Genomic DNA, 24,036 nt, shown 5'->3' on the forward strand with positions numbered 1-24,036 from the left:
ACTGTTCATACGTATAACTTTAGCAGTTTTCTAGACTAAAGACTTCTTTGTAGTCTTCTTTTGGTTAATTTCCAGTCCCCTGAAATGGTTGTTTTTGTTAATTTTATCCAGTTTTATCCTTAATATTTGTGGAGGGGAATTGCCAGCCTCTTCATGTTGCCACAAAATCTGCACATTGTCTTTGCAGATGAATTTTATATTTACTTACCCAGTTTCCTAAGAAGTCCTCTTGGTGTTTTGGTTGAATTTACATTGACTTTGTAAATTTGCAGAGCATCAACAAAATAAAAAAAAAAAAAAAAAAAAACATATTTATAATATTGAGATTTTCCTCCAGGAACATGGCATTTATCTCTATTTATTTGGATTTACTTTACATCTCTCAGCAAAATTATTTAACATCCATATATGACTTGCTTTTATATTTTTTGTTTGTTTATTTTGTGTTTGAGACAAAGTCTCTCTCTGTAGCCCAGGCTGGAGTGCAGTGGTGCGATCTTGGCTCACTCACTGCAACGTCCACCTCCTAGGTTCAAGCAATTCTCCTTCCTCACCCCTAGAGTAGCTGGGATTACAGGTGTGTACCACTGCACCTGCCTAATTTTTTGTATTTTTAGCAGAGATGGGATTTCACCATGTTGGCCAGGCTGGTCTTGAACTCCCAACTTCAGGTAATCCGCCCACCTCAGCCTCCCAAAATGCTAGGATTACAGACGTGAACCACCACGCCTGGCCTTGTGACTTGCTTATATTTTGCTAAACTTATTCATTTATGTTTTTCTGGTGATTGCTGATGAAATTAATGTTTCCATTGTAGTTTCTAATTATTTATTGCCAGTTTGTAGGAAAGTAAGTTTGTTTTTATAAGTTTGTATAAGTTGATTTTTTTTTTTCTTTTGAGATGGAGCCTCATGCTGTCGCCCAGGCTGGAGTGCAGTGGCGTAATCTTGGCTCACTGCAACCTCCACCTCCTGGGTTCAAGCGATTCTTCTGCCTCAGCCTCCTGATTTGCTGGGACTACAGGAATGCACCACCACGCCTGCCTAATTTTTATATTTTTAGTAGAGACAGGGTTTCACCATGTTGGCCAGGCCGGTTTCAAACTCCTGACCTTGTGATCCGCCCACCTCGGCCTCCCAAAGTGTTGGGATTACAGGCATGAGCCTGTAAAAACTGCGTCTGGGTAGTTGATCTTATATGTGACTGCTGTGCTGAACTTACTTTGGTTTGTCACTTTATTATTTTGGTTATTTTAAGTAGCGTACTATTATTTACAAATGGTGGCAATTCTATCTCCTTGTAATCTATATTTGTATTTCTTATTTTTAAAATTTTATCATTTAGGTTCTGACCTCTAGGAAAATAGTAAAACATTAGGTATACTTGCCTTAGTGATTTTGCTGGAAATATTTCTAATATTTCTTTTATTTTTTATTTTTATTTTTGAGACGGAGTCTTGCCCTGTCACCCAGGCTGGAGTACAGTGGCATGATCTCGGCTTACTGCAGCCCCCACCTCCCAGGTTCAAGAGATTCTCCTGCCTCAGCTTCCTGAGTAGCTGGGACTACAGTTGTGTGCCACCATGCCAGCTAATTTTTGTATTTTTAGTACAGATGGGAATTTTGCCATTTTGGCCAGGCTGGTCTCGAACTCCTGACCTCAGGTGATCCACCTGCCTCAGCCTCCCAAAGTGCTGGGATTACAGGCGTGAGCCACTGCGCCCGGCTATTTCTAATATTTCAACATGAAATATAACGTAGTCTTGGTCCTTCTATCCAGCTTATAAATTTTTATTTCTTATTTTTATTCCCAATATCAGCTGACATTTTGGCATACACTGACATCATATTGTTTTTCTCTGTTGATTTCCTAATACCTTAAGTAAGAAAGACCCTATTTGATCAAGGTGTATTATAATTTTAATATTTTCCTAGGTTAAGTTAGCCCTATTTCATCAAGGTGTATTATAATTTTAATATTTTCCTAGGTTAAGTTTGCGTATATACACATTTTTAGTTGTTTTTTTTTTTTTTTTTTTTTTGAGATGGACTCTCACTCTGTTGCCCAGGCTGGAGTGCAGTTGTGCAGTCTTGGCTCACTGCAACCTCTGCCTCTTGGGTTGAAGCGATTCTGTGCCTCAGCCTCCTGAATAGCTGGGATTACAGGTGTGTGCTACCACACCTGGCTAATTTTTGTATTTTTAGTAGAGATGGGGTATCACCGTTTTGGCCAGGCATGTTTCTAATTCCTGACCTCAAGTGATTCGCCTAACTCGGCTTCCCAAAGTGTTGGGATTACAGGCGTGAGCTTCCGCAATGGGCTGAGTTTGCTAATATTTTATTTATAATTTTTGCATGTAATTCACAAGTGGGATTGGCTTAAAAAGAACAATGCCTTGTTGACCATTCATTCATTCTAGATTAAAAGAATTACACATTTCCTCTTTTTCAAAAATTTGGTTTAGGAACTATTCATTATTCTCCTATTAGTTGTATTTGCTGTCTGTATTAAACTAATAGCCTGTAGTAAATGGCATCCTTTTTTGAACAGTACAAACACCTAAAACCCAATTTCTTTATTTTATTTTATTATTATTATTATTATTTTTTTTTTTTGAGAAGGAGTCTCACTGTGTCACCCAGGCTAGAGTGCAGTGGGGTGGTCGTGGCTCACTGCAACCTCTGCCTCCGAGGTTCAAGTGATTCTCCTGCCTCAGCCTCCCAAGTAGCTGGAATTACAGGTGTGTGCTACCTAATTTTTGTATTATTAGTATAGCCGGGGTTTCACCATGTTGGCCAGATTGTTCCTGAACTCCTGACCTCAAGTGATCAACCTGCCTGGGCCTCCCAAAGTGCTAGGATTTCATGCATGAGTCACTGCCCCCGGCCATCCAGTTCCTTTATGTACAATTATTATTATTTTAGCCTTCTGAATTTTTCTGTTCCTGCAGATTCCTTCGTTGTGTCTTCCCTGTATTAGATGATTTTTCTTTAAAAGACCTTCAAGGATTGTTTAATATTTGTCAGTGTCTGTGTTAAATTGTGTCTTTCCTGTATTAGATGATTTTTATTTAAAATATCTTTAAGGGCTGGGTGCGGTGGCTCACACCTGTAATCCCAGCACTTTGGGAGGTTGAGGCGGGTGGATCATTTGAAGTCAGGAGTTCGACACCAGCCTGGCCAACATGGTGAAACCCTGTCTCTACTAAAAGTATAAAAATTAGACGGGTGTGGTGGTACACGCCTGTAATCCCAGCTACTCAGGAGGCTGAGGCAGGAGAATTGTTGGAACCGGAGAGGCAGAGGTTGCAGTGAGTGAAGATCGCGCTACTGCACTCCAGCCTGGGTGACAGAGCCAGACTCCATCTCAAAATAAATAAATAAATAAATAAATAATAAAATATCTTTAAGAATTGTTTGGGCCGGGTGCAGTGGCTCAGACCTGTAAACCCAGCACTTTGGGAGGCCAAGGTGGGCGGATCACGAGGTCAGGAGATTGAGACCATCCTGGCTAACACAGTGAAACCCCAGCTCTACTAAAAATTCAAAAAATTAGCCAGGCGTAGTGGTGGGCGCCTGTAGTCCCAACTGCTCAGGAGGCTGAGGCAGGAGAATGACGTGAACCCGGAAGGCGGAGCGTACAGTGAGCAGAGATCACGCCATTGCACTCCACTCTGGGCGACAGTAAGACTCTGTCTCAAAAAAAAAAAAAAGAAAAAGAAACATGGGAGACCTGGACTTATTTTTGGCACTTATGTGGGGACTGTCTTGTGGAATTGAGCCTGTAACCTGTGGGATCTAATGCTAGCTCCAGATAGATAATGTCAGAACTGAATTAGAGGACACATAGCTGGTGTTAGAGAATTGGTAAGCACAGGAAAACCCCACAAATTTGGTGACTGGAAGTGAACTATGGAGTGTTGTGAGGGTATATAAGAGGCGTAAACAGTTTGTTTTTTCTTTGTACACTCTTTTTTTTTTTTTTTTTTGAGACACAGTCTCACTCTGTCGCCCAGGCTGGAGTGCAGTGGCTGGATCTCAGCTCACTGCAAGCTCCGCCTCCCGGGTTCACGCCATTCTCCTGCCTCAGCCTCCCGAGTAGCTGGGACTACAGGCGCCCGCCACCTCGCCCGGCTAGTTTTTTGTATTTTTCAGTAGAGACGGGGTTTCACCATGTTAGCCAGGATGGTCTCGATCTCCTGACCTCGTGATCTGCCCGTCTCGGCCTCCCAAAGTGCTGGGATTACAGGCTTGAGCCACCGCGCCCAGCCTCTCTGTACACTCTTGTTTTTCTTTTTCTTTCCTTTTTTTTTTTTTTTTTTTTTGAGAGAAGTCTCACTCTTTTACCCCAGGTTTGAGTGCAGTGACTTTATCTCAGCTCACTGCAACTTCCACCTCCCGGGTTCAAACGATTCTTCTGCCTCTGCCCCCCAAGTAGCTGGGATTAAGGCACCTGCTACCATGCCTGGCTAATTTTTGTATTTTTTAGTAGAGCAGAGTTTCACAATGTTGGCCAGGCTGGTCTCGAACTCCTGACCTCAGATGATCTGCCTGCCTCGGCCTCCCAAAGTGCTGGGATTACAGGCATGAGCCACCGCGCCCAGTCAATGTACACTCTGTTTTTCTCTGGTGCATGTAGTCTCTCTTTTCTGTTTTTCATAAGCTTTGTGTTACTTTCTTCTTCATGTTTTTCTCTTCATTGTAGTTCCTTCTGTTACTTACTCTGTGAAGCCTTACTTGGTTTCTCCTCTTCATCACTTCTCCCTGAAGAGCTGGACTGTTTCTGTCTCTAATATAGCTTATTATAAATTAACATTATGCATATAGCTCCCTTAACTACATCTTGGCTGTAATACCAGAACTTTCCTGTTATTTTTCATTGTAAGAACAGTCTCATTTTTGGTAATTAAGACTTAGTCTTGGCCGGGCGCGGTGGCTCAAGCCTGTAATCCCAGCACTTTGGGAGGCCGAGACGGGCGGATCACGAGGTCAGGAGATCGAGACCATCCTGGCTAACACAGTGAAACCCCGTCTCTACTAAAAAATACAAAAAACTAGCCGGGCGAGGTGGCAGGCGCCTGTAGTCCCAGCTACTCGGGAGGCTGAGGCAGGAGAATGGCGTAAACCCGGGAGGCGGAGCTTGCAGTGAGCTGAGATCCGGCCACTGCACTCCAGCCTGGGCGACAGAGCCAGACTCTGTCTCAAAAAAAAAAAAAAAAAAAAAAAAAAGACTTAGTCTTATGCATTTTAAAAACTTCATGTAAAATTCATTCTTCTTGCAGGGATTATGATGGGTGAGGGTGTCTGACTCTTCACATATTCTCCCTTTTTCATGTCTTGGGGCAGAGAGTGAAAAAAGGCAGACATATAATTAGGCTGGGTAAAGTCGTCTTCTTTTAGATTGTGGCTTTCTCTCTAACACGGAGTGTTCATCATGCCTTATTGTGAGTCATTTAAATTTTGTTTCATTGCCATGTGTAGATTCCTCCTGATTCAGTCTGTTGGCAGCTCACTGGCAACTCTCTGAACTTAGAATATGTAGTAATAATTAGCATATTTTGTGCTTAATTTAAGCCTGAGGTAAAATTGGGACTGCAGGAAATTTTCATTCATTGTCCAGTGAAATGTATTTTAAAGTCAGCATCTCACAGGAAAATAATCAGTCTTCTAGAAGAGAGTATTATGTCATGTAGATATTATAGAGCACCTTTGAGTGCACAGGTTTCATACTTGTAATGTTAAATCTCTATTTTATTTTATTTTATTTTTTTGAGACGGAGTCTGGCTCTATCGCCCAGGCTGGAGTGCGGTGGCCGGATCTCAGCTCACTGCAAGCTCCGCCTCCCGGGTTTACGCCATTCTCCTGCCTCCGCCTCCCAAGTAGCTGGGACTACAGGCGCCCGCCTCGTCGCCCGGCTAGTTTTTTGTATTCTTTAGTAGAGACGGGGTTTCACCGTATTAGCCAGGGTGGTCTCGATCTCCTGACCTTGTGATCCGCCCGTCTCGGCCTCCCAAAGTGCTGGGATTACAGGCTTGAGCCACCGCGCCCGGCCTAAATCTCTATTTTAAAGTAATACAACCTTTAGGGACCTTCATCCTAGCATATCCATATTCTAGAACCACTTCAGATGTCCTATTTAAATGTAAATTAATTTAAATGTACATTAATGAAACTTAAAATTAAAATTAAATAAATTTAAATAAGATTTAATTAAATAAATTAAAAATTCAGTTCCTGAGTCTCAGTAGCCACATTTGAGGTACTTAATTAGCCACCTGTGGCTAGTGGCTACTATATTGGATAGCACAGACATTTTGATCGTTGAAGTAAGTGCTTCTCTAGTGGATAGAGGTAAGAAATTTTTCTTACCATAGGAAAGTCAGATACATGGAGTCAATCATGTACACCAACTAGGTACTCTATTTCACAGGTTTTTTTTTTCTTGCCCATGTGAGGGAAGTTTGTGAAAGGGAGAAAAGTTGCCACACACCTGTACAAGATACTGCTTTCAAATTCACCTGATATTTAGCTCTTTGAAAGTGTCAGACAACTGCTGGTGCAAACATAGGTTTTGCAGCAGGATTAAGACTTCAAATATTTCCACCCACCAGAGACAGACCATCTTGTTCGTCCTTCCTATTTCCTTTTCTACTGTTCTCTCTTCAGTTGACACAACTTCAGTTGACAGAGTAAGACTTGGGATAAGCTGAAAAGCAAATGTTTGAGTATATGTGTTGGTGTGTGTGTATAGATTTTGAGAGAAGTGGCTTAACTCCTAGAATAATAAATTTATATTATTTTTTCTACCAAGCCCTTAGATATCATCTAATTGAATGCCTGCCCACATTTTACATATAAGTAAACTGAGGTTGGAGAAAGTGGTTGCCTAAGATCATATAGCTAATGGTAGATCTGGGACTAAAACCTTTGTTCCATGATGCCAACACCAATGGTTTTTCTCCTGAATCACTTACCTTTCCCATTTTAATTCAAAATTCACTACTATCTGTTGTTACAGATACAATGGCAAGAGTTTAGAGGTATGAATAATTAATTATTGTAATGAATTTCTCATTTAAAGAAATGTTGCTTTTATGTATTTTAAAGAATTTGGTAATTGCAATTTTTATAGATTGAAGAAGAAGAGAGGAAGAAAATAGAAGATATGAAAGAAAATGAACGGATAAAAGCCACTAAAGAATTGGAAGCCTGGAAAGAATATCAAAGAAAAGCTGAAGAGCAAAAAAAAATTCAGAAAGAAGAGAAATTATGTCAAAGAGAAAAGCAAATTAAAGAAGAAAGAAAAAAATTAAAATATAAGACTAGTACTAGAAATTCGGCATCGAGAAATCTTGCTCCAAAAGGTAAAATGATTAAGACTTTCTTGAGTAGTGAGTCCTGTTGGTGACGTATATTTGACACTTTTCTTTTTTTGTAAATATATTCACAGCATTAGGTTACTATTTTGGCATATTGAGAATAACCAATTCAGTACAAAGACTAAAGTAAAAGACATTTCTTCTTTCGAGGGTAATGAAGTTTCCTTTCTTTTTTGTTTTGTTTTGTTTTTTGAGATGGAGTCTCGCCCTGTCGCCCAGGCTGGAGTGCAGTGGCAGGATCTCAGCTCACTGCAAGCTCCACCTCCCGGGTTCACGCCATTCTCCTGCCTCAGCCTCCCGAGTAGCTGGGACTACAGGTGTCTGCCAACACACCCGGCTAATTTTTTGTATTTTTAGTAGAGACGGGGTTTCACTGTGTTAGCCAGGATGGTCTCGATCTCCTGACCTCGTGGTCTGCCCACCTCGGCGTCCCAAAGTGCTGGGATTACAGGCTTGAGCCACCGCGCCCGGCCGGTAATGAAGTTTTCTAATAAAATGAGCAAGGAGGTGCCTGTAGTCCCAGCTACTCGGGAGGCTGAGGCAGGAGAATGGCATGAACCTGGGAGGCGGAGGTTGCAGTGAGATCGTGCCACTGCACTCCAGCCTGGGCAACAGAGCAAGACTCCTCCGTCTAAAAAAAAAAACAAAAAATGAGCAAGGATTCATTCAAGGATTCGAAAAGAAGTGTGTCTTCTTTGCTTGTGTGCTTTCTTTTGAAATTTACAGAGATGTTGTTAAATAAGTGCTTAACTCAGGCTCAGGCCCAAAAAGACTTGGAGTGGACTAGCAGTGTCAGAAGCATTCATTTATTCCATTAGAGATAAGAAACTAGGAATTTCATTAAAAGACCTTTTCCTCACATCAATTAGGAAGATGAGTACTATAAGCAAACTTACTCTACAGCAAATAAAGGTTACTTCTAGCTTTTAATCTTGCTTGATGTGTTCAAAAATGGATAAATGAATGTAATTTTTTTTTCTTTTTTTTCTTTTTTTTTTTTTTGAGAGAAGATCTGGCTCTGTCTCCCAGGCTGGAGTGCAGTGGTGCGATCTCAGCTCACTCTAACCTCTGCCTTTCCAGCTCAAGCCATCCTCCCTTAGCCTCCCAAGTAGCTGGGACTACAGGCCATGTGCCTCAATGTCCAGCTAATGTTTTTTGTACTTTTTGTAGAGACGAGGTTTTGCCATGTTGCCCAGGCTGGTCTTGAACTCGTGAGCTCAAGCAATCTGCCTGCCTTGGCCTCCCAAAGTAGGCATGAGCCACCATGTCCGGCTGATACAAATATAATTCTGTTTTGTGTGTGTGTGTGTGTGTGTGTGTGTGTGTGTGTGTGTGTGTAAAATTATTTCAGTAGTTTTGGGAGAACGGGTGGTGCTTGGTTACATGTATAAGTTCTTTAGTGGTGATTTCTGAGATTTTGGTAGACTCATCAACCAAGCAGTGTACACTGCACTCAATGTGTAGTCTTTTGTCCCTCACCCCTGCACCCTTCACCCCAAGTCCCCAGGCCCATATCATTCTTATGCCTTGGCATCCTCATAGCTTAGCTCCCATTTATGAGTGAGAACATGGGCCGGGAGCAGTGGCTCACACCTATAATCCCAGCACTTTGGGAGGACAAGGCGGGCAGATCACCTGAGGTTGGAAGTTTGAGACCAGTCTGACTAATGTGGAGAAACCCCATCTTTACTAAAATTACAAAATTAACCGGGTGTGGTGACACATACCTGTAATCCCAGCTACTCAAGAGGCTGAGGCAGGAGAATTGCTTGAACCTGGAAGGCGGAGGTTGTGGTGAGCTGAGCTTGTGCCATTGCATTCCAGCCTGGGCAACAAAAGCAAAACTCCGTCTCAAAAAAAAAAAGGCAAGAACATATGGTATTTGGTTTTCTATTCCTGAGCTACTTCATATAGAATAATCATCTCCAACTCCATCCAGGTTGCCGAGAATGCCATTATTTTATTTTATTCCTTTTTATGGCTGAGTAGTATTCCATGATTTTATATATATATACACACACTATATTTTCTTTACTCATTAGTTGATGGGCATTTAGGCTAGTTATATATTTTTGCAATTGCAATTGTGCTGCTATAAACGTAAGTGTGCAAGTGTCTAATGACTTCTTTTTCTCTAGGTAGATACCCAGTAGGGGGATTGCTGGATCAAATAGCAGTTCTACTTTTAGTTCTTTAAGGAATCTCCACACTGTCTTCCATAGTAGTTGTGCTAGTTTATATTCCCACCAGCAGTGTAAAAGTGTCCCTTTTCACCACATCTACACCAACCTCTGTTATTTTTTCATTTTTAAATTATGATCATTCTTAACAGTATCGCATTGTGGTTTTGATTTGCATTTCCCTAATAATTAGCGATGTTGAGCATTTTTTCATATGTTTGTTGGACATTTGTTTCTTTCTTTCTTTATTTGTTTATTTATTTTGAGACAAAATTTCGCTCTTGTTGCCCAGGCTGGAGTGCAATGGCACGATCTTGGCTCACCGCAATCTCTGCCTCCCAGATTCAAGCGATTCTCCTGCTTCAACCTCCCGAGTAGCTAGGATTACACCATGCCTGGCTAATTTAGAGATGGGGTTTCTCTATATTGGTCAGGCTGGTCTCGAACTCCCGACCTCAGGTGATCTGCCTGCCTCAGCCTCCCAAAGTGATGGGATTACAGGCGTGAGCCACTGCACCTGGCTGGACATTTGTATATCTTCTTTTGAGAGTTGTCTATTCATGTCCTTAGCCCACTTTTTGATGGGATTGTTTTGTTCTTACTGATTTGTTTGAGTTCCCTGTAGACTGTGGATATTAGTCCTTTGTCAGATGCATAGTTTGCGAAGATTTTCTTCCACTCTGTGGGTTGTCTATTTACTGTGCTGATTATTTCTTTTGCTGTGCAGAAGCTTTTTAGTTTAATTAAGTCCCATCTATTTATCTTTGTTTTTGTTGCATTTGCTTTTGGATTCTTGGCCATCAAGTCTTTGCCTAAGCCAGTGTTAGAAGGGTTTTTCCAGTGTTATCTTCTAGAATTTTTATTGTTTCAGGTCTTAGACTTAAGTCTTTGATCCATCTTGAGTTAATTTTTGTGTTAGTGGAGAGATGAGGATCCAGTTTCATACCCCTACATGTGGTTTGCCAATTATCCCAGCACTATTTGTTGAATAGGTTGTCCTTTCCCCACTTTATGGTTTTGTTTGCTTTGTCAGATTGGCTGGCTGTATTTGGCTTTACATCTGGGTTCTCTATTCTGTTCCACTGGCCTGTGTGCCTGTTTTTATACCAGTACTATACTGTTTTGGTAATTATGGCCTTATAGTATAGTTTGGAGTCAGGTAATGTGATCCCTTCAGATTTGTTATTTTTGTTTAGTCTTGCTTTGGCTATGTGGCCTGTTTTTTTGTTCTACTTGAATTTTAGGATTGTTGTTTGTAGTTCTGTGAAGAATGATCATGATATTTTGATGGGGATTGCATTGAATTTATAGATTGCTTTTGGCAGTATGGTCATTTTCACAATATTGATTCTACCCATCTATGAACATGGGATGTGCTTCCATTTGTTTGTGTCATCCACGATTTCTTTCAGCAGTGTTTTGTAGTTTACCTTGTGAGATCTTTCACCTCTTTAGTTAGGTATATTCCTAAGTTTTTTGTTTTTTTGTTTTGTTTTGTTTTGAGGTTTTTTTTGCAGCTGTTGTAAAAGGGGTCAAGTTCTTGATGTGATTCTCATCCTGGCCCTTGTTGGTGTATAGTAGTGCTACTGACTTGTTTACATTGATTTTGTATCCTGAAACTTTATTTGAATTCATGTATCAGATCTAGGAGCTTTTCGGATGAGTCTTTAGGGTTTTCTAGGTATGCGATCATATCATTGGCAAACAGTGACAACTTGACTTCCTCCTTACTGATTTAGATGCTCTTTATTTCTTTCTCTTGTCTGATCGCTCTGGCTAGGGCTGCCAGTAATACGTTAAATAGAGTTGGTGAAAGTGGACATCCTTGTCTTATTTCAGTTCTCAGGGGAAACGCTTTCAACTTTTCACTGTTCATTATAATATTGGCCATGGGTTTGTCAAAGATGGCTTTTATTACCTTAAGGTATATCCCTTCTATGCCCATTTTGCTGAGGGTTTTAGTCATAAAGGGATGCTGGATTTTGTCAAATGCTTTTTGTGTGTGTGAGACAGTCTCACTCTGTTTCTTAGGCTGGAGTGCAGTGGTATGATCTCAGCTTACTGCAACCTCTGCCTCCCAAATTCAAACAATTCTCCTGCCTCAACCTCCCCGATATCTGGGATTACCGGTGAGCACCACCACGCCTAGCTAATTTTTTGTATTTTTTAGTAGAGACAGGGTTTTGCCATGTTGGCCAAGCTGGCCTCAAACTCCTGACCTCAAATGATTCGCCTGCCTCGGCTTCCCAAAATGCTGGGATTACAGGTGTGAGACACCACGCCCAGCCTCAAATGCTTTTTCTGCATTTATTGAGATTATCATAAGATTTTTGTTTTGACTTCTGCTTATGTGGTGTATTATATTTATTGATTTGTGTATGTTAAACCAGCTCTGCATCCCTGGTATGAAACCCACTTAACCATGGTGTATTACCTTTTTGATATGCTGTTGCACTTGGTTAGCTAGTATTTGGTTGAGGAGTGTTACATCTGTGTTCATCAGGGATATTTGGTCTGTAGTTTTCTTTTTTTTGTTATGTCCTTTCCTGGTTTTGGTATTAGGGTAGTACGGGTTTTATGAAATGATCTAGGGAAGATTTCCTCCTTATCTTTTGGAATAGTTTTAGTAAGATTAGTACCAGTTCTCTTTGAATGTCTGTTAGAATTCAGCTGTTGGGCCGGGAGTGTGGCTCATACCTGTAATCCCAGCACTTTGGGAGGCCAAGGCAGGCGATCACCTGAGGTCAGGAGTCCGAGACCAGCCTGCCCAACATCGTGAAGCCTCATCTAACTAAAAATACAAAAATTAGCAGGGTATGGTGGCGCGTGCCTATAACCCCATCAACTTGGGAAGCTGAGACAGGAGAATCGCTTGAACCTGGAGGTGGAGGTTGCAGTGAGCTGAGATCTCACCACTGTATTCCAGCCTGGGGGCAACAGAGCAAGACCCTGTCTTTAAAAAGAAAAAAAAAAATTCAGCTATGAATCCATTTGGTCCTGGACTTTTTTTAGTTGGCAGTTTTTAAATTACTGTTTCAATCTCCCTACTTGTTATTGGTCTATTCAGAGTTTCTATTTCTTCCTGGCTTAATCTGGGAGGATTAATTCCTTTTAGGTTTGGGAATTTATCCATCTCCTTTAGGTTTTCTAGTTTGTGCGCATAAAGTATTCATAGTAGCCTTGAATAATTTTTTGTATCTCGCCGGGCGCGGTGGCTCAAGCCTGTAATCCCAGCACTTTGGGAGGCCGAGACGGGCGGATCACGAGGTCAGGAGATCGAGACCATCCTGGCTAACACGGTGAAACCCCGTCTCTACTAAAAATACAAAATCTAGCCGGGCGAGGTGGCAGGCGCCTGTAGTCCCAGCTACTCGGGAGGCTGAGGCAGGAGAATGGTGTGAACCCGGGAGGCGGAGCTTGCAGTGAGCTGAGATCCGGCCACTGCACTCCAGTCCCAGTGACAGAGCGAGACTCCGCCTCAAAAAAAAAAAAAAAAAAAAAAAAAAAAAAAAAAATTTTTTTGTATCTCTGTGGTATTTGTTGTAATTTCTCTCATTTCATTTCTAATCGAGCTTATTTGGATATTCTTCTTTTCTGGGTTAATCTTACTAATGGTCTATCAATTTTGTTTCTCTTTTCAAAGAACCAGCTTTTTGTTTAATTTTTCTTTTGCGTTTTTTTCTTTCAGTTTCATTTAGTTCTGCTCTGATCTTTGTTATTTCTTTTCTTGTGCTGGGTTTGGGTTTGATGTGTTCTTGTTTTTCTAGTTTCTTTAGGTGTGAACCTAGATTGTCTGTTTATGCTCTTTCAGACTTTTTGATGTAGGCATTTAGTGCTATGAACTTTCCTCTTAGCACTGCTTTTGCTGTATCCCAGAGGTTTTGACTGGTTGTATCACTCTTATCGTTCAGTTCAAAGAATTTTAAAATTTCCGTCTTGATTTCATTGTTGACCCAAAGATCATTCAGAGACAGGTTATGTAATTTCCATATATTTGTATAGTTTTGAGCATTCCTTTTGAAGTCAATATCCAGTTTTATTCCACTGTGGTCCTAGAGAGTACTTGATGTAATTTTGATTTTCTTAAATTTATTGAGATGGGTCAGGCACGGTGGCTCAAGCCTGTAATCCGAGCACTTTGGGAGGCCGAGGCAGGCAGATCACGAGGTCAGGAGATCGAGACCATCCTGGCTAACATGGTGAAACCCCGTCTCTACTAAAAATACAAAAAATAAGCCAGGCGTGGTGGTGGGCGCCTGTAGTCTCAGCTACTCGGGAGGCTGAGGCAGGAGAATGGCGTGAACCCAGGAGGCGGAGCTTGCAGTGAGCTGAGATTGTGCCATCGCACTCCAGCCTAGGCAACAGTGCAAGACTCTGTCTCAAAAAAAAAAAAACAAATTTATTGAGATGGCTGGGCAAAGTGGCTCATGCCTGTCATCCCAGCACTTTGGGAGGCCGAGGCGGGTGGATCACCTGAGGTCAGGAGTTTGAGACCAGCCTGGCCAACATGGTGAAACCTCGTCTTTACTAAAAATACAAAAATTAGGCTGGTGTGGTGGCGGGGGCCTGTAATCCCAGCTACTTGGGAGGCTGAGGCAGGAGAATCACTTGAACCCAAGAGTTGGAGGTTGCTATGAGTTGAGATCACGCCACTGCACCCCAGCCTGGACGACACAGTGAGGCTCCGTATCAAAAAAAAAAAAAAGCAAAAACTTACTGAGATTTGTTTTGTGGTCTATCATTTGGTTGATCTTGGAGAATGTTCCATGTGCTGGTGAAAAGAATGCATATTCTGCAGTTGTTGGGTAGAATGTTCTGTAAATGTCTGTTAAGTCCATTTGTTCTAGGATATAGTTTAAATCCATTATTTCTTCACTGACTTTCAGTCTTGATTACCTGTCTTGTGCTGTCAATGGAGTATTGAAGTCCCCCACTATTATTGTGGTGTTATCTCATTTCTTAGGTCTAATAGTAATTGTTTTATAAATTTGAGAATTCTGGCCGGGCGCAGTGGCTCACACGTGTAATCCCAGCACTTTGGGAGGTCAAGGCAGGTGGATCACGAGGTCAGGAGTTTGAGACCAGACTGACCAACATGGTGAAACCCCGTCTGTACTAAAAATACAAAAGTTAGCCGGGCGTGGTGGCGCATGCCTGTAATCCCAGCTACCCAGGAGGCTGAGGCAGGAGAATTGCTTGAATCTGGAGGTGGAGGTTGCAGTGAGCCAAGATTGCGCCACGGCACTGTAGCCTGGGTGACAGAGCGAGACTATGTCTCAAAAAAAAAAAAAAAAAAGTAAATAAATAAATTTGAGAGTTCCAGTGTTAGGTGCATAAACATTTAGGATTGTGATATTTTCCTGCTGGACTTTTTAATCTTTTTAAACTGTTGTTGCTTTAAAGTCTGCTTTGTTTTGTATAAGAATAGCTACTCCTGGCCAGGCGCATTGGCTCATGGCCAATCCCAGCACTTTGGGAGGCCAAAGTGGGCAGATCACGAGGTCAGGAGTTCGAGACCAGCCAGGCCAACATGGTGAAACGCCGTCTCTACTAAAAATACAAATATTAGCCGGGTGTGGTGGTGCGCACCTGTAGGCCCAGCTACTCGGAAGGCTAAGGCAGGATAATCACTTGGACCCGAGAGGCAGAGGTTGCAGTGAGTCAAGATTGTGCCACTGTACTCCAGCCTGGGCAACAGAAAGAGGCTCTGTCTCAAAATAAGAGGGGGGAGAAAAAAAGAATAGCTACTCCTGCTCACTTTGGTGTCCATTTGCATGGAATATCTTTTTCCTCCCTGTTACCTGAAGTTTATGAGTCCCTATATGTTAGGCAAGTCTGTTAAAAGACTTATTGGTTGGTTGGTTTTTATCTATTTTGACATTCTGTATCTTTTAAGTGGAGCATTTAGGCCATTTACATTCAACGTCAGTATTGAGATGTGAGGTACTGTTCTATTCATCATGCTAGTTGTTGCCTTATACCATATTTTTTTTCATTGTGCTGTTGTTTTATAGGTCCTGTGAGATTTATGCTTTAAGGAGGTTCTATTTTGGTATATTCTGAGGTTTTGTTTCAATATTTAGAACTCCTTTTAGCATTTCTTGTAGTGCTGGCATGGTAGTGGCAAATTCAGCATTTGTTTGTTTGAAAAAGACTTTATCTCGCCTCTGGTTATGAAGCTTAGTTTCACTGGATACAAAATTCTTGGCTGATGATTATTTTGTTTAAGGAGGCTAAAGATTGGACCACCATCCCTTCTGGCTTGCAGGGCTTCTGCTAAGAAGTCTGCTGTTAATCTGATAGGTTCTTCTTTATAGATTACCTGATGCTTTGGCCTCACAGCTCCTTTTTTTTTTTTAGACAGAGTCTTGCTCTGTCACCCAGGCTAGAGTGCAGTGTCACGATCTCAGCTCGCAGCAACCTGCAAATCCCGGGTTCAAGCAATTCTCCTTCCTCAGACTCCTGAGTAGCTGGGATTACAGGCACCCGCCACCACGCCTGGCTAATTTTTGTATTTTTAGTAGAGACGGGGTTTCACCGTCTTGGCCAGGCTGGTCTCGAACTCCTGACGTTGTGATCCACCCTCCTTGGTCTCCCAAAGTGCTGAGATTACAGGTGTGAGCCACCGTGCCCGGCCTTGCCTCACAGCTCTTAAGATTCTTTCTTTCATCTTTACTTTAGACAATGTGATGACTATGTGCCTAGGCAATGATCTTTTTGCAATTAATTCCCTGGGTGTTCTTTGAGCTTCTTGTATTTGGATGTCTCAATCTCTAGCAAGACCAAGGAAGTTTTTCTCGATTATTCCCTCAAGTATGTTTTCCAAACTTTTAGATTTCCGTTCTTCGTCAGGAGTACCAGTTATTCTTATGTTTGCTCATTTATATAATCCCAGATTTCTTGGAGGCTTTGTTCATTTTTTAAAATTCTTTTTTTCTTTGTCTTTGTTGGATAGGGTTCATTTGAAAGCCTTGTCTTTGAGCTCTGAAGTTATTTCTTCTACTTGTTCAGTTCTATTGTTGAAACTTTCCAGTGTATTTTGCATTTCTTTAAGTGTGTCTTTCATTTCCAGAAATTTTGATTATCTTTTCTTTATAATATCTATTTCTCTGGAGACTTTTTCATTCATATCCTCCTGTATTTTTTTTTAAATTTCTTTAAGTTGATTTTCACCTTTCTCTAGTGCCTCCTTGAGGAGCTTAATAATCAACCTTCTGAATTATTTATCTGGCAATTCACAGATTTCTTCTTGGTTTGGATCCATTGCTGGAGAGCTAGTGTATTCTTTTCGGGGTGTTACAGAACCTTGTATTGTCATAGTACCAGAATTACTTTTCTGGTTCCTTCTTATTTGAGTAGACTGTTTCAGTGGTAAGATCTGGAACTCAAAGGCTACTGTTCGGATTCTTTTGTCCCATGGGCGTTCCCTTGATATGGTGCCCTCCCCCTGCCACTAGGGATGGGGCTTCCTGAGAGCCATACTGCAGTGATTGTTACTGCCCTTCTGGTTCTAGCCACCCAGTTGGGCCCCAGGCTGGTGCTGGGGAGTATCTGCAAAGAGCCCTATGATGTAATCTGCAGGTCTCCCAGCCATGGATACCAGCACCTGTTCTGGTGGTGGCAGGTGAGTGAAGTGGATGCTGTTGGAGTCTTTTGTTGTAATTTCATTTAGTGCACTTCAAGTACTGGTTATGCTAGCAGTGAAGTTGTCACGTGGACAGACTCAGGACCTCTGGCTAGACAGGGTATTGCAGGAAGTGGAATTAGCTGTTGTTTTCTCCTTTGGAGCAGAGTTGTTCTGTTATGAGTTGCTATAGAGGCTTGAGTTAGTTGGGCTCCAGCCAGGAGGTGGCACTTCCAAGAGGGCACCAGCTGCAGTATAGAAGAGAGATATAACCTTGATGTTGGTCAGGACAAGTACTCGGGTTTCTCAGGTGACGGACAGGGCCATAGAGCAGGTAGAGAAAAACCATCAGGTGGGGGCAAGGTTAGTTGGGTCTGGGCTCAGACTCCCCTTGGGTGGGGCTTGCTGTGGCCACAGTGGGGGTGGAGGGGTGAATCTCAGGCCAATGGAATTATGTTCCCAGGGGCATTATGGCTGCCTCTGCTGTGCCATACAGGTCACCAGGGAGGTAGGGGAAAGCCGCCAGTGACAGGCCTCACCCAACTCCCAGTCAGCCACCAAGGCCAGTCTCACGCCGGCCATGCCACCCCAACTGCACTGAGTTTATATCCAGGCAGTTGGTGGGCAGGGCTGAGATCTTGCCCCAGACTATAAGCCTTGCCACTGAGAAAGCAAGAGGGCTCTTAGGCCTCACCAGTCTCTGCCTGCCCACACTATTGGCTGTGGCTTCTGCACTCGCATCTGTACTTCCCATTTGCCCCCACTGCCCGCCACCAATTTCTGCTTAGGAAAATTCCTGCTCAGTCAAAATTATTACAAAGTTCAGCTGCAAGCCTCCTTCACCCTGTGGTCCCGCCTCATTTCCACTGGCTGCCTTCCCTTCTCCAAGGACCTCTGTGGGATCAGGCCAGGAATGGCTTCTTTGGACTCCAGCTGGGGATGGAAGTGCCTACAGGACCCTTCCTGTTGCTTCTTCTACTTCTACATTTTGCTCAGCTCCCTAAATCTATTTCGGTTCTGGGTAAAGTTAAATCCTTCCCCTGTGATCTGGATTTTCAGGTTCCCCAGTGGGGATGTATGTTCAGAGACAGACCTTTTTCTCCTCACACTTTGGGAACTCAGTTTTTCAGCTGTCTTGTGGCATTTGCAGCAGCAAGCCACTTCTTTCAAAGGGTCTGTGCATTTTTTCGGTTTTCCTACAGTGTTTCTTGTGGTGTTCCCGAAGTGATTCTTGGAGTAAAAGTTCACAGTGCGGGCCGGGCGCGGTGGCTCAAGCCTGTAATCCCAGCACTTTGGGAGGCCGAGACGGGTGGATCACGAGGTCAGGAGATCGAGACCATCCTGGCTAACACGGTGAAACCCCGTCTCTACTAAAAAAAATACAAAAAACTAGCCGGGCGAGGTGGCGGGCGCCTGTAGTCCCAGCTACTCGGGAGGCTGAGGCAGGAGAATGGCGTAAACCCGGGGGCGGAGCTTGCAGTGAGCTGAGATCCGGCCACTGTACTCCAGCCTGGGTGACAGAGCGAGACTCCGTCTCAAAAAAAAAAAAAAAAAGTTCACAGTGCAAGTCTCCAGATGCTGTTCTGTCCATCCAAGTGACAGCTGCATGTTAATCCTGTCTCCAATCTGACATTTTCCCTCCTACCTCCCAATGAATATAATTCTATATTGAAAGCTACGGGTTTGGTTTTATCTAATTTTAGAATATTAAACTTTGTTTTGGATGTATTTTCCACCGGGTGCAGTGGCTTATGCCTGTAATCCCAGAACTTGGGAGGCTGAGGTGGGCAGATCACCTGAAGTTGGGTGTTCAAGACCAGCCTGACCAACATGGAGAAACCCTGTCTCTACTAAAAATACAAAACTAGCCGGGCATGGTGGTGGGCGCCTGTAATCCCAGCTACTCAGGAGGCTCTGAGGCAGGAGAATCGCTTGAACCCAGGAGGTGGAGGTTGCAGTGAGGCGAGATCGTGCCATTGCACTCCAGCCTGGGCAACAAGAGTGAAACTCCATCTCAAAAAGAGAGAAAAAGAAATATTTAGTATTTTCCTTACATAAGTCATTGAATTCCTATAACATTTTAGTTTAAAATCACATATATAATAATAATAATAATAATTAACATTTATTAAGTGACTACTATGTGCCAGGGGATTTTATTGCTTGGGTCACTCAGTCTTCACAACACTTCAGTCTAAGTGCTGCTATTCTTATTTTAGAGGAAATAGATGTTCAGAAAAAAAAGATAACTATGAATAACTAAACTTGCAGAATTTGAACCCAGATCTGTTCTGCATCTGAAACCTGTGCTATTTCCACCAGGTTATAGTCTTTACTACTTTAACAGTGAGACTTGGCATGTTGAAAAGTCATTTAGAGGCTGGGCATGGTGGCTCACTCCTGTAATCCCAGCACTTTGGGAGGCGGAGGTGGGTGGATCACCTGAGGTCAGGAGTTCCAGACCACCCTGGGCAACATGGTGAAACCCTGTCTCTACTAAAAATACAAAACTTAGCCAGGCTGGTGGCGTGCGCCTGTAGTCGCAGCTACTCAGGAGGCTGAGGCAGGAGAATCACTTGAACCCAGGAGGCAGAGGCTGCAGTGAGCCAAGATCACGCCACTGCACTCCAGTGTGGGCGACAGAGTGAGATCTTGTCTCAAAAAAACAAAAAAAAGGTCATTTAGATTGAATATATATATATATTTTTTCAATTTGCTAATATTTTATAAGCAATTGTCACATTTATCTTCATATTGAGATTTAGTTATATTTTTCATTCCTCATACTGTTCTTGTCTAGATTTTATACAAAATTATACCAGACCCATATACTATAGAGCATTTTTCTTTTTCTATTATTTGAAACAATATAGTTAGGTAAGAGAAATATCTTTTGTTTTAAAGTTTAGTAAAACTTCCCCTAAAACTGTCTAGGTCTGGAGTTTTTTTATGGCGGTTTTTTGAAAAAAAAAAAATAGGGCCGGGTGCGGTGGCTCAAGCCTGTAATCCCAGCACTTTGGGAGGCCGAGACGGGCGGATCACGAGGTCAGGAGATCGAGACCATCCTGGCTAACACGGTGAAACCCCATCTCTACTAAAAAATACAAAAAACTAGCCGGGCGAGGTGGCGGGCGCCTGTGGTCCCAGCTACTCGGGAGGCTGAGGCAGGAGAATGGCGTGAACCCGGGAGGCGGAGCTTGCAGTGAGCTGAGATCCGGCCACTGCACTCCAGCCCCGGCGACAGAGCAAGACTCTGTCTCAAAAAAAAAAAATAGATTTAGTTTCTATAATAGTTATTGATTATTGAAATTTTCCAAAGTCAATTTTGGTAATTTGTCTTCTAAATTGTGCGTTTTATCTTTTCAAATTCATTTCTATAAAGTTTTTATTTGCTTATCTCTACTTTATCTATAGTTATATAATTTACTAATTTCTAATATTGTTCTTTTTTTTGAGACAGGATCTCACCCTGTCACCCAGGATGGAGTGCAGTTGATCTAGCTTGATCCTTAATAAAGTAATCTATCCTTTGTTTCTGGTTGTTTTAAAATTCTTCCCCTTGGTATATTATGGGTTCATTAGTATAAGTTCAATTTTATATTTATTTGTCTCATAATATCATAACTTGGAGCATACTATCACTCAGAGAACTTTGTCATTCATCAATTCTGGGAATTTCAAAACTGTGGTCTTCAAATATTACCTTCTTGGCTGGTAATTTACCTTCTTGGCTCATGCCTGTAATCTCAAGCACTTTGGGAGGCTGAGGTGGGCGAATTACTTGAGGCCAGGAGTTTGAGACCGGCCTGGCCAACATGGTGAAACCCCATCTCTACTAAAAATACAAAAATTAGCTGGCTGTGGTGGCACACAGCTGTAATCCCAGCTACTTGGGAGACTGAGGCATGAGAATTGCTTGAACCCAGGAGGCAGAGGCTGCAGTGAGCCAAGATCGCGCCACTGCACTCTAGCCTGGGTGACAGAGTGAGACTCTGTCTCAAAAACAAACACAAAAACAAACCAATATTACATTATTGTGTTCTCTTGTTTTCAGTATATATTTTTAAATTACACAGATGTTTTTCTTTTTTTTTGAGACGGAGTCTTGCTCTGTCATCCAGGCTGGAGTGCAGTGGTACAATCTCAGCTCACTGCAGCCTCTGCCTCCTGGGTTCAAGCAATTCTCCTGCCTCAGCCTCCTTAGTAGCTGGAACTACAGATGTGCACCACCACACCAGGCTAATTTTTGTATTTTTAGTAAACACGGGGTTTCACCATTTTGGCCATGCTGATCTTGAACTCGTGACCTCAAGCGATCCACCTGTCTTGGCCTCCCAAAATGCTGGGATTACAGGCTTGAGTCACCACACCTGGCCAACTTTCTTGTATTCTCTTTATCTTCCTCAGCTATGTTCTGTATAATATCTCAGATCTATCTTCTAGTTTATAGATTTTCTTGAACCATTACTAATTTTATGTTATACTTGTCCAAGATATTTTTAATTTCAGTGACAATATTTTTCATTTTGAAAGTTCTGTTTTTTTTTCACACCTCTCTGTTCTTTGTCACTAGCTTCTTAGTTTTCATTATTGATGTTAGCCTGTCTTTACTGTCTTTAAGTGGGTATGTTTAAAATGATTCATCTCTTTCAGATTGTCGTGCTATTTCAAAATCTTAGGGAGCCACTCGTCTGATTTGTTGTGTCTGCTGATTGTTCGCAAGAGGATTGTTTCCTCTTGCGAATTGTGCCTGACCACTAATCTTCTGCAAAAACTTCTTTGTGTGTATGTTTGAGGAAATATCATATATTCTTTTTTACAAAAGACTTGTTGATGAGGAATACCTGGAGCTTCAATTTCTTACAAGAGACATTTTTTCCAAGCTTTACTTTCTAAGACTAGTGAGCAGAGATCGTATAAGCATCCTTTTCACTAAGAGTGACGCCCACTGGGCACGATGGCTCACGCCTATAAACCCAGCACTTTGGGAGGCCGAGGCATGTGGATCATGAAGTCAGGAGTTCAAGACCAGTCTGGCCAACATGGTGAAACCCGTGTCTACTAAAAATACAAAAAAACTAGCGGGGCATGGTGGTGCACATCTGTAATCCCAGCTACTCGCGAGGCTGAGGCAGGAGAATCACTTGAACCCGGGAGGTCCGCCCTTCTATGATTCTAGTTTCATTTACACCTTCCCACCTCTGTACCTATATCAGCATTAAATTTCCATTCTCCAGCCATTGATATTAATCTATTTGCATCTAAAATCTTTCCAAACAGCTTTGTGTTCACTTTTGAGATGACCCTGGCTTTAAATTCGGTGATGAGGCCTTTCCTTTACTTACTTTTGAAACTGAACTATATATTGAACCTTTTGTTTATTTTTTATTAAGAATTTGTATATGTTCATAACATTTTACCTTTTCATAAAATTGCATGTAAAACTTTGTAGTAAAAGTTGTAACCTGTGTTGCTACAAACAGCAAATTTCTTTTTTATGTTTTGAATTTGCAAATAGCAAATAGAAGAGTTTGTAAATTAGATACATGAGTTTGGAAATTATATATCTTATTTTTACTGTAACTAGTGGTCACTTTAATATTTTTTATAAACACATGAAGATTTGTTTTTTTGTAGCAAAATAGTTTTTTTTGGTTCTCCTCATGGGATAATAGTGATGATTTCCTGCATGTTCTATATCGTATTAATCATTAGTATTATTAGTAATCTGAAGTAAAATGAAGTATACTTCGTTTTCACTTTCTATTCTATTTTCCTTCTTTTTTTTCTTTTGTCTTTTCTTTTTTTTTTTTTGGTGAGACTTGCTCTGTTGTCCAGACTGGAGTGCAGTGGCATAATCTTGGCTCACTGCAGTCTCTGCCTCCCAGGTTCAAGTGATTCTCCTGCCTCAGCTTCCCAAGTAGCTGGGATTACAGGTGCCCACCACCACGCCTGACTAATTTTTTGTATTTTTAGTAGAGATGAGGTTTCACCATATTGGCCAAGCAGTCTCCAACTCCTGACCTCAAGTGATCCACCTGCCTCAGCCTCCCAAAGTCCTAGAATTACAGGTGTGAGCCGCCGTGCCACGACCTGTTTTCCTTCTTTTGTATTACTATTTAAAACTATTATTTACAGGCTGGGTGTGATGGCTCACACCTGTAATCTCAACATTTTGAGAGGCCAAAATGGGAGGATTGCTTGAGCCCAGGAGTTCAACACCAGCCTGGGCAACAAAACAAGACCCCATCTCTACAAAAAAGCATACAAACAAAAAAAATTAGCCATGCATGGTGGTGTACACCTGTAGTCCCAGCTCTTGAGAGACTGAGATGGGAGGATTGCTTGAGCCAAGGGGTTCAAGGCTGCAGTGTGCTGTGATTGCATCACTGCACTCCAGCCTACGTGAGAGTAATAACACTATCTCTAAAAAAAAAAAAAAGATACGATTTACATTTTTGGTGTGTTCTCCACTGCTTTAGAAAACCCATTCTTTTTCATTTTACTCTCAAGTTTGCCACTCCTGGGTTCTTAATGTTATTTCTCTGTGTTCTGGAACATTTCTTTGAGTAATGTATTCAGAAAAGATGACTAGGTAGTGTTGGCTGAGTTCTTACATACCTAGAAATGTCTTTTACTATTATGAGTGAGCAACAGTTAACTTGGATATAAAATTATTGGGACCTTATATTAGGTAGGTTCAAGCCAAGCATTGTAAAATAAAGTCCCAAATGGGCAAATCAAATAAAGATAAAAATTTAGTTATCTTTAATGTCATACTTTGTGTTTTTTTTTTTTTTTTTTTTTTTTTTGAGACAGAGTCTTGCTCTGCCGCCCAGGCTGGAGTGCTGTG

At 41.9% G+C, this 24,036-nt stretch overlaps 1 protein-coding gene across 2 annotated transcripts in view; it reads left to right on the plus strand.

The window, feature by feature from the left end:
* Positions 1-24,036, plus strand: part of DNAAF4 (dynein axonemal assembly factor 4) — a 69,647-nt gene that overhangs the window by 23,404 nt on the left and 22,207 nt on the right. For both annotated transcript variants that reach the window (XM_033190046.1, XM_033190047.1), the window contains exon 4: positions 7,133-7,364. In XM_033190046.1, the coding sequence (XP_033045937.1) occupies positions 7,133-7,364 (232 nt within the window). The remainder of the gene's footprint in view (positions 1-7,132; positions 7,365-24,036) is intronic.

The sequence above is a fragment of the Trachypithecus francoisi genome, unplaced genomic scaffold (genome assembly GCF_009764315.1).
Source record: "Trachypithecus francoisi isolate TF-2019V2 unplaced genomic scaffold, Tfra_2.0 Lachesis_group3, whole genome shotgun sequence".
Lineage (NCBI taxonomy): Eukaryota > Metazoa > Chordata > Mammalia > Primates > Cercopithecidae > Trachypithecus > Trachypithecus francoisi.